General features: G+C 54.1%; 1 protein-coding gene across 3 annotated transcripts in view; it reads left to right on the top strand.

The window, feature by feature from the left end:
- The first annotated feature begins 2,081 nt into the window (after positions 1–2,081).
- The window catches only part of CPNE5 (copine 5), a 101,558-nt gene continuing 89,006 nt past the window's right edge, over positions 2,082–14,633 (top strand). For 2 of the 3 annotated variants that reach the window (XM_067753150.1, XM_067753151.1), the window contains exon 1: positions 2,083–2,828. In XM_067753150.1, the coding sequence (XP_067609251.1) occupies positions 2,734–2,828 (95 nt within the window). In that variant the 5' untranslated portion in view covers positions 2,083–2,733. Of the gene's footprint in view, positions 2,829–14,633 lie in introns of all 3 variants that reach the window. The other variant, XR_010946853.1, reaches the window with a different exon arrangement.

Raw genomic sequence — 14,633 nt, forward strand, 5'->3', positions numbered from 1 at the left:
ACTGAGGGGGAACGGAGAGAAACAGACAAGTTCCAGAATTTTTCTAGAAAGAGAATCAGGGGATGCTGTCACATTACAAGGTTATGTGACCAGATGCTGTCACATTACAAGGTTATGTGGTAGAACTTCAGTCTCACCACTCACCTGCTTAATTACCTACAGTGGGTCCCACCTGTTGTCCTCCTCAACTGGGCCTAATTTCATGGATGACTTTTAAGACCCTCCATCATCTGGCCCCATCCTAGGAGGCAGTCAAGGTTTGTTCAGTCAGGCTTTGGTCTCAATGGCTGGGGTTCAAATTCTCACTCTGCCAGTTCCCAGCTGGGTGATCATGGGCGAGTTACTTAGCTTCCCTGGGATAATAATACCTCATGCCTGTACTTATTTTGAGAATTTATACTCACGCATAGTCCTTGTGAATATATTTAAAACCACTGAATTGTACACAAAATGGTGGAATTTTGTAGTACGCAAATAATATCTTAAAAATTAAGCATGGTGTCTGGCCCAGGATAGTCTCTTCGAAAACGGAATGGTGGTTATCACTGTTACCAAGGAAGTTTTCCAAGGGGCCCTAGCACCTGGCCAGGCACAGGGCAGGTATTCTGTAAATACTGGTAGAATGAATGGATAACATATTCCACAAGTATGTCTGGAACATGTGTAGGACAGGTATGGGGTGGGGGGAGGGAACAGAGAGTCCAAGCCCAGTTTTGCATCCTTCAGAAAAGGAGGCCCGACTTATCCTGCAGAGAGGGTCTTAAGCCCAAACCGGAGAGTGGAGCCTTCTGACGCAGCAAGCCCCCGCTGCCCTGGGCATCCCAGCGCCTTTGTTCTTGCTGTCGGGTCCCAGGTTGCAGAACACAGTGCAGCCAATCCTGAGCCATGGGTAAAAGGAAAACACTTAACCCGGGCCGATGAATGTGTTCTTATTTATCTTTGACTCTGGCTGTATCTGATGTTCTGGGAATTGACTTCAAACAGAATCTCGAGGCGCCTGTTAAGGCCCAGCTGCCAAAGCCAGGCCCGCGGGGCGTGGCTTTTCCAGGGCCAGCCTCAGGCTCTAGGCCTCGCCAGGACCCCTCCCCGGGGCACAGGGGCGCGTCGCGTCCAAACGCCCGCCCGGCGGTGGGCGCGGAGGAGGTTTCAGCTCCGCAAGGGTGAGACTGAGGCTGAGAAGGGGTCGCTGGAGATTTCCTGGAGACGACCCTCTGTGCGAAGCCCTGGAGAGACGCCACAGCGCAGCAAACCCAGAAGGGCGAAACTGGGGCAGGGTGGGGCCGCAACGGGCCTGGCTGGGAGGGGGCCCGCCTGAGAGGTGCCTCAACTCTCTCCTCGCTCCCACGGCTGGGATCAGAGCCCAGCACACAGCAGGCGCCTACTTGGTGCAGGTTGCAGAGAACCCCCGAGGATCTCGGGCCGCCCTCTGTCTGGCTGGAGGAAGCTTCTAGACCTGGGGGCTGGTTAAGCCGTGTGGTCACGACGGGCCGGGGATGGGGAGGGCACTGTCGCGTGGCTTAGGTGGCTGACTTCGCGTGGCCAGGCCCGGCGAGAACCAGAGGCGGATGGGGGAGCGCCCATGCACCCACTCTGCCTAGGCCTAAGGACCCTCACTGGGAAACCGAGGCGGCTCCTCCAGACACCGGGGTCGGCCCCACATGCTTCCCCAGGAGATGTGTAATCTGTTTCTGGACTGAGACCTGCCCTCCGTTGGAGCGCACCCTCAGCAAAGATCCCCCCCTCCAAACCTCTGGTTGGGGGTTGCTGTCTCTTTTGCACAGGTCCCTCCCCACCCCCGCTCCGCATAGACCCTTCTCATACAGATGCCCCTTGGTTCACACATCCCTTTCCCTCCCCGGAGATGGAGACCCCTCAGGGAGGTGGGGAGTGGAGGGCGGGCGCAGACGGAGACGCGCACGGCCGAGACCATCTCTAGCTGTCACTCCCCAGGCTCACAGCATCTGGAGCCGCGTCTCCACGCCCGCCACACGCACAGAGATTCACATGCTCGCACGGACACATTCACACTAGCGCGCAGACCCCGCCCGCGGCCCCGCCCCGGCCCCTGCGGGCGTCCCCTCCGGCGCTCGCGCACCCGGCGCGCAGCCCGCCCCGGGTGGCGGGAGGCGGCGGCTTCGGGCAGATTTGATTTTCCCGCAGCCCGGGAGCCCCGGAGCCAGAGCCCGAGCCGAGGAAGTGGCGCTCGCAGCCGCGTCCCCACCCCCGCCGCGGAGACCCAGCGAGAGGCGCCGCAGCCCCTGCGCTCCGGGCTCGCTCCGCGCTGCCTGAGTTCGGCCACCCCCGCAGCTCGCGCCCCATCCGGCCCCCCACACCCCTCTCCTTCTCCTGCACCCTTTCTGTCCCCGCCCCAAGCTCCCCGCCCCTCTCCCGGTGCCCCCTCCACGACTCCGCGCGTCCCTCCCGGTGCCCTCTCCCCTTGCTCCTCCGCCTCTCCCGGCTGCGCCTCAGCTCTCTGTGCTCTTTGCGCCTCTCCGCTGGGCCCCCAGCCTCCTCGTCGCGTCACCCGCGCCCCCTCCTGTATCCTCTGCCCCCGCTCCCTCCGCCCCGCTTCCCTCTCTCACTTCCCACGCCCCCTCTTCGCTCTCCTCTTTCCTCCCTTTGCCGCCCAGCCCCGGCTCCGGAGTTGGGGGAGAGCCCAGGGTTTCGGTTGCTCCGGAGGAGGCGTGAATCGCGCAGGGATTTACTAATTTGGGGTGGAGGGCGCGGTGGGCTATGGAGCAGCCCGAGGACATGGCGTCGCTGAGCGAGTTCGACTCCTTGGCGGGCAGCATCCCGGCCACCAAGGTGGAGATCACCGTGTCCTGCAGGTGAGCCCGCTGGTCCTGGCCCCCGGCCCCGCCCCTGGCCCCGGAGGCCCTGCGCCCCTTTGGCTCCGACCATCTACCTCCGTGCGCCCCCTTACAGAGTGACCTCTTCTCCAGGACGCCCCTTTGCCTGTCCTGCAAGAGCCCCTGCCCAGCCACGGGTGGCGACCGCGGAATGGGAAGCCAGGCTTAGGGTCGTATCCCAGAAAGTTTGCACTCTGGGCTGTTGTTGCGAGGAGAGAAGACACAGGAACGGGGGTCCAGACGCCCGTTTGGGGAGAGGGAGGTAGTGAAAAGACATAGCAGGGTCTTCACAGCAGTCTATTTCTGATCATCCCCTCCCCAAATCCAGAAGAGAATGATCTGCCTCATCCCTCCCAGGCGTGCCCAGCCTCTGCCTTTTGTGCCCTCCTTCCCTCTCTTCTCCCCCCTCCTTTGCCCCAACACCCTCACCCTCTCCTCCCTTACCCACCCACCATTCTAGACCCCAGGATTTGAAAGCCTTTCTTCACCTCCAACAACAAAACTGACTCTCAGGAAAGGATCAGATTGACTCATTCGTCCTGAGATGTGGATAATTGATAACGACTTAAAGTTGCACCATTAAAAAAACAATAACTGGGGGTACAAAATCTTAAGCCAAAGGACTAGAACGATGAGTGTGGAATTTTAGAGTCCAGCAGGGGAGGGGGAGGAGAGTTTTTGTGGGCTGCCACCCCCAAATCCTCAGTCGTGTCACACAGGCTTTGGGAGTCACTTCTTCATCTAAGCTGGGTCTCCCCCAGGTTCTCCTATGTGAGAGGAAGGCTGCCACAGGCAGTAAGGGATACAAGTGGGGAAGGGGGAATTTATCCCTAGTGCAGGCACCCTGTGGCTGGCCTAGGGTCACTGCCTTGCTGGGATTGTGAGGGGGCACTGTGGCCTACGCAGAGGCTACCTCTTGAGTTTCTGCTGGAAATTCCATTCCCCTGCCCCAAGTGACCAACAGCATTTCCGGGGTCCTGGGTGTGCACTTGTTCCAAATCGCCCAGGCCTCTCTTTGATCAGACCTTTCACCCACCCTCATGGCACCCCCAACCCTGTGTTCCCAAGTTGTGGCATTGGGGAGGTGTAGATGGAGCCAGGGGAACTGGGCTGGGATGTGAAAGAGGGAAGGAATTGGCGGAGGGCTGCGGTTTAGGGTGAGTGGGAGTGAGGGCTGATGAAGTTGAACATAGCTGGCCCCTGCATCAGGCCCTTCTGGGGGCTCCTGTGATAACACCACATGTCTCCCCTATGGTCCCACATACGGTTTTGTCAGAATTATCTCCCAAGGCCATTTGCATCTTGCCATTACTCTGCTGGGAGATTCCTGACTGCCCATTAGCGCCGGCCTCACCTCCTCAGCCATCCACAGCTGCCCCAGCCTGTCCTCCCTTCCCTGCTGGTGCATAGCCCTGCGCCAGATGCTCCTTCCCAGCCTTCAGTCATGCCTGTGTCGGAGCTGTCTCGGGAGGCTTTTCACCTCAGAGCCTCTGAACAGCACAATCTCCATCCATATCTCACCCTGCCTTCATCTCTGCCAGTTCGTGTCCCCCCATCCTGAAAAGCCCGGCCTCGTGCTCCGCACTTCCAGCCATCCTTCTCACCCTTGAGAGACACGCAGCCCAAATCACGGCCTTCTGTGTTCCCTGGGTCCTGAGCACTCAGCCTGGGCCACCGGGTCTCTCACATATTGAGCACAAAACCTCTGAAGACATCTCAGGTGTGCAGACTTCATTCCTCTTCCCCCAAAGCAACTTTGTAAGCATTTGAGGGCAGCGATCCCCACCCTGACTCAGACCCACGAACCCCGAGGAGGCAGAGGGCACAGGGCATTGTGGCTTTGGAATCAGATTCTTTAAAATGGAATCTGCTCTACCACTTGGGGCAAACTTTTAACCTCGCTTTCCCCCATTTGTCAAGTGCAAACAACGAACCTGTTATTCGTGGAGAAACCTTATTCACAGAGGTACCCCTCATGCTTGGAAGCATGGCTGGCATGTAGCAGGTCCTCACCGAATACTGTTGGAGGACTTAATTTACAGGAGTAGAGGATCATGAAGCATCCAGCATGCTGCTTTGCACTTGCTTCGCACACAGTAGGTGCTCAATAAATAACTACAGTGATTATTGTAAGGCAGTAGCACTTGGCCCCTCCTGTTTGCTCTCTGGAAGCAGAGGTGTCCAAAGACTCAAACCTTTTGCCTAAGCAGTACCTAGGGATGCGGTTGAGTTCCTGGGGGATGTGGTTCTGGGATCAACCCTGGTGTTCATTCCCTTTCATGGGACATCAACCTGAGAAGGGCATGACCCAGGCTCTGCTCCTGCCCTCCCAAAAGCCAGAGAGTGGGGAATAATGAGTTTTGGTAGGAAGGGGTGAGGAGGGAGGAGTCACCTGGAACGGAAGGGAGGCAAGAAAACAATGTGGATAAACTTGAAATTGTAGATCCATCTGTTTGCCTCAACCAGGTCTAACTATCCAGTTTCTAGAACAGATCGAGAGAGGGAGAGAGAGAAAAGGAAAAGGAGGCAAGGAGGAGGAGGATGGGGAGGAGGGAGAGCTGCACAGAATGGCTCTCTCCAGCATATTCTATACTCCATGGCCACCAGTTAATGAGAGCCAAGGCCTCCTCCCCTGCATCTCATGGTCAGCATTGACTGAGCCCGGGGGAGGAGGCTACAGGGTGCCCCTGCCCTGAGCATCTAGGTGACACCTGCTGGTGGGCAGGGAATAGTAGGGCAGGCAGAGGGGTTGGTGGACTGAGAGCTCCAGGGGGCTTCAGAATGGGCAGCTGGGGATGAGGGGGCCAGTGTTTCAAAGGAACTGGAAACTAGGATTCCTGGGAGCTAGTTCCCTTCCCTTCTGCTCCTTAGGAAGGTCCCTGCCATCCCCTCCAGCCCTAGGAGGTCTCTGCTGTTGCCTAGGGGAGGACCTGACCCCCACCATGCCTATCCTAGGACACTTCTAGCTGAGCAAAGCTGTCTGGCACAGGGGCATATCTGAGCCCTAGCACAGGACCACAGCAGAGGCCCATCCAAGCCTCTGCTGAAGGCAGGTGACACTGTGGGATGGATGTGTTTGGGCCCCTGCTTCTTTGTGTTGGGTGTCTCCTGGGCTAATCTATAGTCTACTCCCAAACAATTGTTTTCACTGATTTTGGTAAACTCGGGCCAAAGATTTTAAAGCCTCTGGTTGTCTGGCTCAAGGCTTGTAAGAACATGAGTCTATGGGGTCTGTCTACCTGGGTTCAAATCCCTGTGATTTTGGGTAAAGCACTTAACTTGGGCTGTGGTTTCCTCACCTGTAAAGTAAGTGTAATAATCCTTATCACAGTAGAAGGAGTAAATGGATTAAGCCATGAATAGTAATTTATGTTGCCTATTATTTGACACCTGAAAGTAAATAAAAATCTGTCTCTATAGCTGGTTTGTTTGGGTCCTGGAGATCTGATCCATCTAGAAAGTTCTATTTCCCCCCACCCCCAGCTTTATTGACATATATTTGACATACTGTGTACATTTAGAGATTCTGAGGGGTTGTTTTGGGAGTAAGGTAGATGGTTTGTGAAACCAGATTCCAGCAGACATCGTAGAAAGTGTGAGCCACGAGCTTCTCTTTTCTCTGTTGGTCTGTTCCAGAGCTTTCCTGACTTTATTAGCCTCCCTGCAGACCCAGTCAAAACTCACCTGTCCAGTGTCCTGTTCCCAAGGGCCCCACTATTTCTCTATGCCTCGTCTGATGCAGGGATCCAGACCAGCGTGTTGGTTAGAAAGAGCAATTTGCATTTTTTATGTAACAGGAAACCTGTGCACTTCCACGGGGTCTTGCTGGCAGAACCACTGAACGATTCTACATGGCGGGGCTCCTGAGACCCACAGGGAAGGCAAGGAGGGGACAGTCCAGAGGCAGGTGGTGGCTTAGCCCTGCTGGGATCTCTCAAGCAGCTGCCCTCTCCCCTCCAGCTGACGTGGGGCTGGTGGGCAGCTGTTGCCTCTGCCCCAGAGATGTTGTTTTCTGCTGTCTGTTCAGGTTGGCGTTTTGGAGAGGCAGCCTAGCTCAAGAGCTGTGCCCTCAGCCTCTCAGAAGGGGTGTGAATGGGCTCAGAACACTGTCTTCTGACAGGCAGGGGGAGGGTGGCTTTGGGGGAAGGAGGAGCCTGGGGGCAGTGTGGCAGCTGTTAGAGCCATTGCTAGGAAAAAGAGGTCTATTCAGCCACTGACTACATTAAGATACGGTTTAGTGGAGCCAGAGGAATAAAAACAGTGGGATTTATTGAGTGCTTACTACATGCCAGGCATTAACATCTGTACTAGGCTGAACCATATGCAATTGCCTGTAGTCAGCTGTTTTTAACCTACTCAAATAGCAATTTGGTACAAACTCAGACTATTATATTAGTTTTCAATTGCTGCATAACAAATCACCATAGTCCTAGAGCTTGAAACAACAGCCATTTATTACCTCACAGTTTCTGTAGGTCAGAAGCCCAGGCACAGCACAGCTGACTTGTCTGCTCTGGGTCTCTCCAAGCTGAAATCAAGGTGCCTGCAGGGGCTGTGATCTCATCTGAGGCTTGGGGTCTAAGCCAAGCTCATTTAGGTTGCTGGCAGAGTTTAATTCCTTGCAGCTGTAAGGTTAAAGTCCTGTGTTCTTTTTGGTTGTTGGTTTGGGGCTCTTAGCTCCTACAGGCTGCCCTCAGGTCCAGCCATGTGGGCCTCTCACAACATGGCAGCTTCCCTCTTCAAAGCCAGTGGGATAATCTCTCCAGAGTCTGCTACTTGATATAAAGTAACAGAAGTGAGTATCCTATCATATTCCCAGGTCCCACTCACACTCAAGGGGAAGGGATTGTGCAGGCTTGCACACCGGGGGTGGGAATTGCAGGGACCATCTTAGATTTCTGCCTACCACAATTACTGCATCTTTTTTAAGCTTACAACAATCCTATGAACTAGAAAGATACTAGTAGTATTTTCCCCTTTTTGCTGATTAGGAAATCGGGGCTCAGGTTAAGGAACCGGCCCAAGGCTGTACAGTTAGTGTGTTTTGGAGAAGGGGATCCAAATCCAGTTTCCTCAGACTTCAAAACCTTGAGAGCCTCTTGAGTTTGAGGATTGGGGTCTCCAAGGATGAGAATCATGGTAGGGCCTGGGTACCAACCATGGTAGATGTAGCCAAGAAGTAGGTACTCTATCTGCAAGGATGAGAGGCCTTCCTTGCTCAGGGATGCCAGGCAAACCCGGAACCAGAGGAATCCCTAGGGAGCAGAGACCAGAAAGAGTCATGGGATTGCAGCTGGCCTTCCCTGGCATCTAGACCATAGGGTAGTAGCTTACCATCTGTCCTCTTCCAGCCCACAGGTCTCCCTGCTCAGACCTAAGTCCATTGCTGGAGATGACCTACCATTGGGAAGAGAGGGTGGGGAGGAGGTGAGGGGAATAAGGCTGGAACAAGTTTTGGGCACAGAGGAATCAGATTCAGTTAGGAATGCTTTGGCTGTAGGTAACAGAAAATCTGATGGTAGGTCAAGCCCAAAATACATTTATTTTTCTCAGATCACAGTGAGTCTCTACGTAGGTTATCTCAGTTCCGATTTGTCAGCTCACTTTGCCATCAAGGATGCAGCTATCTTTCTATTCTGCCATTATCCAAATGGTGGGCCTCATTGTTACAAAATGACTGCCTCTTTTCTAGGTATCACAACCACATCCAAAGACAGGAAGCAAGACATTGGACCAAAGGCCTCTCTCTGAAAATTTCTTTTTATCTAGAAAGCACAGTCGCTCCCAAAATCTCTCAGCAGACTTCCCCTTCTATTTCAGTGGCCAAAGGCAGGTCTCATGTCCACCCCAGGCCAGTATATTAGTTTGGCTGGCAAAACAAAATAGCATAGACTGGGTGACTTAAACAAGAGAAAGAAAAATTTATTTCTCACAGTTTTCAAGGATGGAGGTCCAAGATCAGGGTGTCACATTCTGGTAAGCCCTCTTTCCTGGCCTCAGATGGCCACCTTCTCACTGTGCTCGCATGGCAGAGAGAGAAGGTGAGAGCAGAGAGCAAGCTCTTCTTATAAGGGCACTAATCCCATCATGAAGGACCCACCCTCATGACCTCAAATAACCCTAGTTACCTCCCACAGACCTCATCTCCAATACCAGCACATTGGGGGTTAGTGTTTCAATGTGTAAATTTGGGGGGATACACAATCAGTCAACAGCAACAAAGGACAGGAGCCTACCTTCTCTGACTTTAGGCCATCTGCATCAGATAACTGAACCAGCGTGGATTCTATTAGGAAGGGAGTGAGGAATGCTTGCTGGGTGGACAGCCATGGCCTCTGCCACAAGGAGGCTTTCCAGGTGACCCACAGAGTATCTGAGATCCCTGGGGCTACAAGGGGCCTCGAGTTTGGTGTCTTTGAGGACTGACTCCTCAGATTTTCCTGCAGTCAATGGACAGCCAGTGTTAAGTGACTGGGGACTGATTTTCCAAGCACAGCTTGGCTGGACCCCTGACAACCTCTTTTCCTGCTAGTTTCCTGGTCAAGAAAAAAAGACTTAGTGTGATTCCAAAACATTACAAGGTGCCTCTGTCTCCTAATGTCACTCACCTCTGCTGGCCTAGCCTAGTGCTCCCAGTAGGAGAAATTTTAAGACTTGATGAATGGGATGGGGGGTGGGCGTGAGGGAAAGAAAAATCAAGCACACTTCCTACATTTCTGTTGTAAGCTATTGGCTTCACAACTGCACAAGGCAGGTATGTGACTGCGTGCACAGATGAGGAAACTGAGGTTAAGTAGCTTGTGCAAGGTCACAGAATTACCATGTGGCTGTGTGGAGATTCTAGTTTGAATGGATCTGAGGCCAGAGCTCAGGCTGTTTTTCCTCGGTCACGTAGCTTAAGAGGGACAGTTATTACAATAATTAATAATAACAAAACTGCAAATAGCTCCAGGAAGGAGAGCTCTTTAAGCCACGTGAAAATTGCCTTTTAGACCTTGCTGAGGTTGCCTGGCAGGGAGACAGTGCACGGGAGTGAGGAACAGGATTTGAAAGGGGAGATGGGCGAGTGCCAGGGGCTGGATGCCAAGGTCCCTCTCCTTTCCTGGGATTACTTCTGCCTGTTAGGACAGGGAGCAGGGCAGGGAGAGATGGGAAGCCCTCCAGTCCTCTTCAGCTGTTCCTTTGAGAGCACCCCTGATGAAGCTGGGGGTAGGAAACGGGAGAGTGAGGATGTGAGGGGCGCTGCTGGTGGGGATTTGGGAGACCCTGGATTTTAGTAATGCAGGCACCTCTGAATGGTCTCCGACTTCAGAGTTCAGTTTTGGTGCTCCTGGCAAGCTGGGTGACCCTGGCACACCTCAGCCCCAGCTGTCTTGCCTGTACAATGAGGCAATGTCTACCTCCCAGCATTGATACGTAGGGTGAACAGGGTGTCATAGGTTAAGTACACAACAAAGGATTTGGTGCCGATTATATCCACGGTTAATGTGGCCCCCTCCCACCCTCTTTGCCTGCTTGGGGTTAACCAGATGTTTGGTGTTAAAGTGCTCCATGGAGAAATAGGGTGCATCTGGAGGGCCCCTCAAGCTTCGGGGCCTCTCCAGCCTCTTCAGGATTCCTGTTTCTCCCTGATAGTGGTTTACCTGTCTCCAGTCTGCTCTACTCAATGAAGACTATACAACAGAGAGGTGGACCCTGATGGGCGAGGACATGAAGGTGCTCGAGGTCCTGATCAAGCCCAGCAGTAGGGAGCAGGGAGGGGAGAACATGGGGATTCCCTAGAAGCCACCTTATTCTCCACAGGGCTTTTGTGAGCATTTATTGTATGCCAGACACTTAAATGCAAGTTAGTATGTGCCAGACACTGTTCTGTTTTGCATATATGAACTCCATTAATTCTCAGAAAACCTGTAGGAGAGAGGGACTGTTATTACTCCCACCTTACAGATGGGGATACTGATGCATAGAGAGGCTAAGTGAGGTCATACAGCTAAGGGGTAGAGCTGGGTTTTGGACCCAGCATTGAAGATCCAAGCAATGTGCTCATCACCACCAACTTTTTGTCAGAGGTTGGAGGGATGCTTAGGGAGGCTTGTTGCAAAGAAGTTAAACCATATTTTTGGGGACTTCCCTGGTGGTCCAGCGGTTAAGAATCCACCTTCTAATTCAGGGGACGCGGGTTCCATCCCTGGTCGGAGAACTAAGATCCCACATGCCCCGGGGCAACTAATCCTTTGCGCCGCAACTACTGAGCCCGCACACCATAACTAGAGAGCCCACGCATCACAACGAAGAGCCCTCACGCTCTGAGTCTGTGCACCACAACTACAGAGAAGCCCGTGCACCGCAACTAAGACCCGACGCAGCCAAAAATAAATAAATTAATTAAAAAAAAAACCCAAAACAAACAAACGAAAAACCCCCATATTTCCTTAGCCTTTGAACCTCAGGAAGCTCTTTGGGAATATGATGAAAATTCTGCAAAAAAAAGAATGCATCCATATGGACCAATATGCCACATTTTGCTTATAGTTTCAGGGGGATCCATGGACCTCTAGGGACCGCCAGTCCAGGAAAAGCTGAGATGAGTGTTCTTGGTGTGTTTCCTTTTATTCTATAGCCAGAGTCATTTGCTAGTAAATCCACGGAGCGTGTATGGGCTTCGTTTAGAGACGACCTGAATGTGTGATAATCAGTTCACTGAGTAATTTAGCACAGGAGGGACTGTGTCTCCCCGCTCGGACTTCCTGAGGCACGGCTGTGTCTCTTCTCAGACTGGGACTCCCTGAGGGCAGGGCTGTGTCTCCCGTCAGACTTTTGCTCCCTGAAGGGAGGGCTGTATTCCCCCTCAGAGTAGGCCTCCTAAAGGCAAGGCTGTTTTCTCCCTCTCAGACTGAGGCTCCCTGAGGGTAGGATTGTGTTTCCACAGACTGGGGCTCCATAAGGGTCAGGCTGTGTCTCCCCTCAAAGTGGGACTCCCTGAGGCAGGACTGCGTCTCCTCTCAGACCGGGGCTACCCGAAGACGGGGCTGTGTCTCCCCTCAGACCGGGGCTTCCCGAGGACGGGGCTGTGTCTCCCCTCAAACCGGGGCTCCCCGGGGGCGGGGCTGTGTCTCCCCTCAGACTGGGGCTCCCGGGGGCAGGGCTGCGTCTCCCCTCAGACCGGGGCTCCCCGGGGGCGAGGCTGTGTCTCCCCTCAGACCGGGGCTCCCTGAGGACAGGGCTGTGTCTCCCCTCAGACTAGGGCTCGCTGAAGACAGGGCTGTTCTCCCCTCAGACCGGGGCTCCCCGGGGGCGGGGCTGTGTCTCCCCTCAGACCGGGGCTACCTGAGGACGGGGCTGTGTCTCCCCTCAGACTAGGGCTCGCTGAGGACAGGGCTGTTCTCCCCTCAGACCGGGGCTCCCCGGGGGCGGGGCTGTGTCTCCCCTCAGACCGGGGCTTCCCGAGGACGGGACTGTGTCTCCCCTCAGACCGGGGCTCCCCGGGGGCGGGGCTGTGTCTCCCCTCAGACCGGGGCTTCCCGAGGACAGGGCTGTGTCTCCCCTCAGACTAGGGCTCCCTGAGGACAGGGCTGTGTCTCCCCTCAGACCGGGGCTACCTGAGGACAGGGCTGTTCTCCCCTCAGACCGGGGCTCCCCGGGGGCGGGGCTGTGTCTCCCCTCAGACCGGGGCTCCCCGGGGGCGGGGCTGTGTCTCCCCTCAGACTGGGGCCCCCGGGGGCGGGGCTGCGTCTCCCCTCAGACCGGGGCTACCTGAGGACGGGGCTGTGTCTCCCCTCAAACTAGGGCTCGCTGAGGACAGGGCTGTTCTCCCCTCAGACCGGGGCTCCCCGGGGGCGGGGCTGCCTCTCACCTCAGACCGGGGCTACCTGAGGACAAGGCTGGGTCTCCCCTCAGGCTGCAGCTCCCTGATGGCATTGCTGTTTTTCCTCCGACAAGATTCCCTGAGCGGAGGGCTGCATCTCTTCCTGTTTCTGACTGGAGAGCCCCAGCTTGTATTCTGACTCTTGTAAGCTTCTCATTGCGAAGGTGTCACCCTCAGGCCCTGTCATTTAGCACCAGGCAGGAGTTCTCACTTCAGCCTTTCCAGTGCTTTCTGTCTTTGCTGGGGTCTTCTCAACGCCCAGTGCATGGTCGTTCTTCCTGCAACCGTTTTTGAAATGATTTTGGGGGGGAGAGCAGTGAGGAAAAGAGCATTTTGCTCTGCTCCCTGATCTTGATTTAAGGAACAAAAGAAGCCAAGCTTTAGGCTGTCACTAGGACATCTGAAGAATTTTATGCTTTTTTGGGGGGAAAAATACATTTGCCTGTTGGAAAAAAGTCTCTTTGAGCTCTCCAAAGAAAGATAGTGGAGAAAAGCACTTATGGTCTGGTCTCTCTGTGTCCTTGCGGTTTGAGCCCTGCTTTGCGTTGGAAGACCTGGTTTTTTACCCCTTGGCTTCTTACTGGCTCTGTGCCTGTGGGCAAGTCACTCACCATCTCTGAGCCTTGGAGTCCTCAGTGGATCAACCCAACAGGGCACTGGGAGTGTATGTGATGGGATGGGCTTCCTGGGACCTGTAAGGAGAAGTGGCTTGTGTCACCTGTCCCGTCTCTCCATTGTCACCACGTGAGCCTGAGCACCCACCAGGAGAATGACCGCTCCGCTCAGCACCAGGCCGATGAGGAAGACTCACCTGTGTGATGCGCCTCACTCTGTCCAAGTGCTCCACAGCAGTCCTAAGGGAGGAACTGTGTTCTAACTCCACTTTACAGGTGGGGAAACTGAGGCACAGGAAGGCAAGTAACTTGTCCAGAGGTGGGATGTGAACCCAGCTTATCTGACTGCAGTCCATATACTTAACCATTAGGCTCTACAGCTAAGAGGAAGTATAGGGGCCGGCCCTGAGCATGACCATGTTGGGAGACAAGGGGCTTGCTCACCCATTGGCCATTCCTTTTGGTTTTCCTTCATCCATCCAATTTGCCAGGACCCTGCTCTGAGTCAGGTGCTAGGCTGGCCTGGAGCAGAGTTGGGGACCCTGCCCCGTGTGAGAGACAGAGGCACCCCTGATTTTGCAGTCCAGGGTGTGCTGAGTATGGTAACGGGTCCTATAAGTCAGAGGATGGCACAGTACAGGCCAGAGAGAGCTCAGAGGAAATGGTTGTTGGTCAGTGTCTGTCCAAGGAAGGCAGAATTGAGGAGAATGAACAGGAATGGTTCTGGAAGGATGGTAAGGATGATCTCAGCAGAGTAGGGGGAAGAGGGTTTGCATTATCTTCAGGTGCCATAGCCAGGATGACCCATGCCACGCGGCTCAGTGAGAGTCCGGAGGGTCACTGGGCAGGGAGCCACCGAAGCTAGGTGGCTGGGTTCTATTTCTTAGTCCAGCTGTGTGCCTCTCGCCCAGGCAGGTCCCATCTGCTTCTCTTTCAAGATAAGACCCCATATCTGTATCTCTCTCTCTTTCTGTCAATCTCTCCCTCTCTCTTTCTCTTTCTCTCTCTCTCTCTCTCTCTCTCTTACACACACACACACACACACACACACACACACACGGTCTCACTCTATTTCTCACTAGCTTAGACATGACTGAACCTGAGTTCCAGAACTAAACTTGGAGGAGGCACAGACCTTGGAGAAGTCAATTGCCTTCTCTCCGAGTCTCACACTCCTGATTTATAAAGGAATTAGAAAAGGTGACCTCTGAGGTTCCTTCCAGATTGAACATTCTAGAATTTTATGTAATTATAGAATTTCATTACAGAATTCAAAGATAAACTTCAGCACTTGCTTTAGTAGGA

Source organism: Pseudorca crassidens, chromosome 10 (genome assembly GCF_039906515.1).
Source record: "Pseudorca crassidens isolate mPseCra1 chromosome 10, mPseCra1.hap1, whole genome shotgun sequence".
NCBI lineage: Eukaryota > Metazoa > Chordata > Mammalia > Artiodactyla > Delphinidae > Pseudorca > Pseudorca crassidens.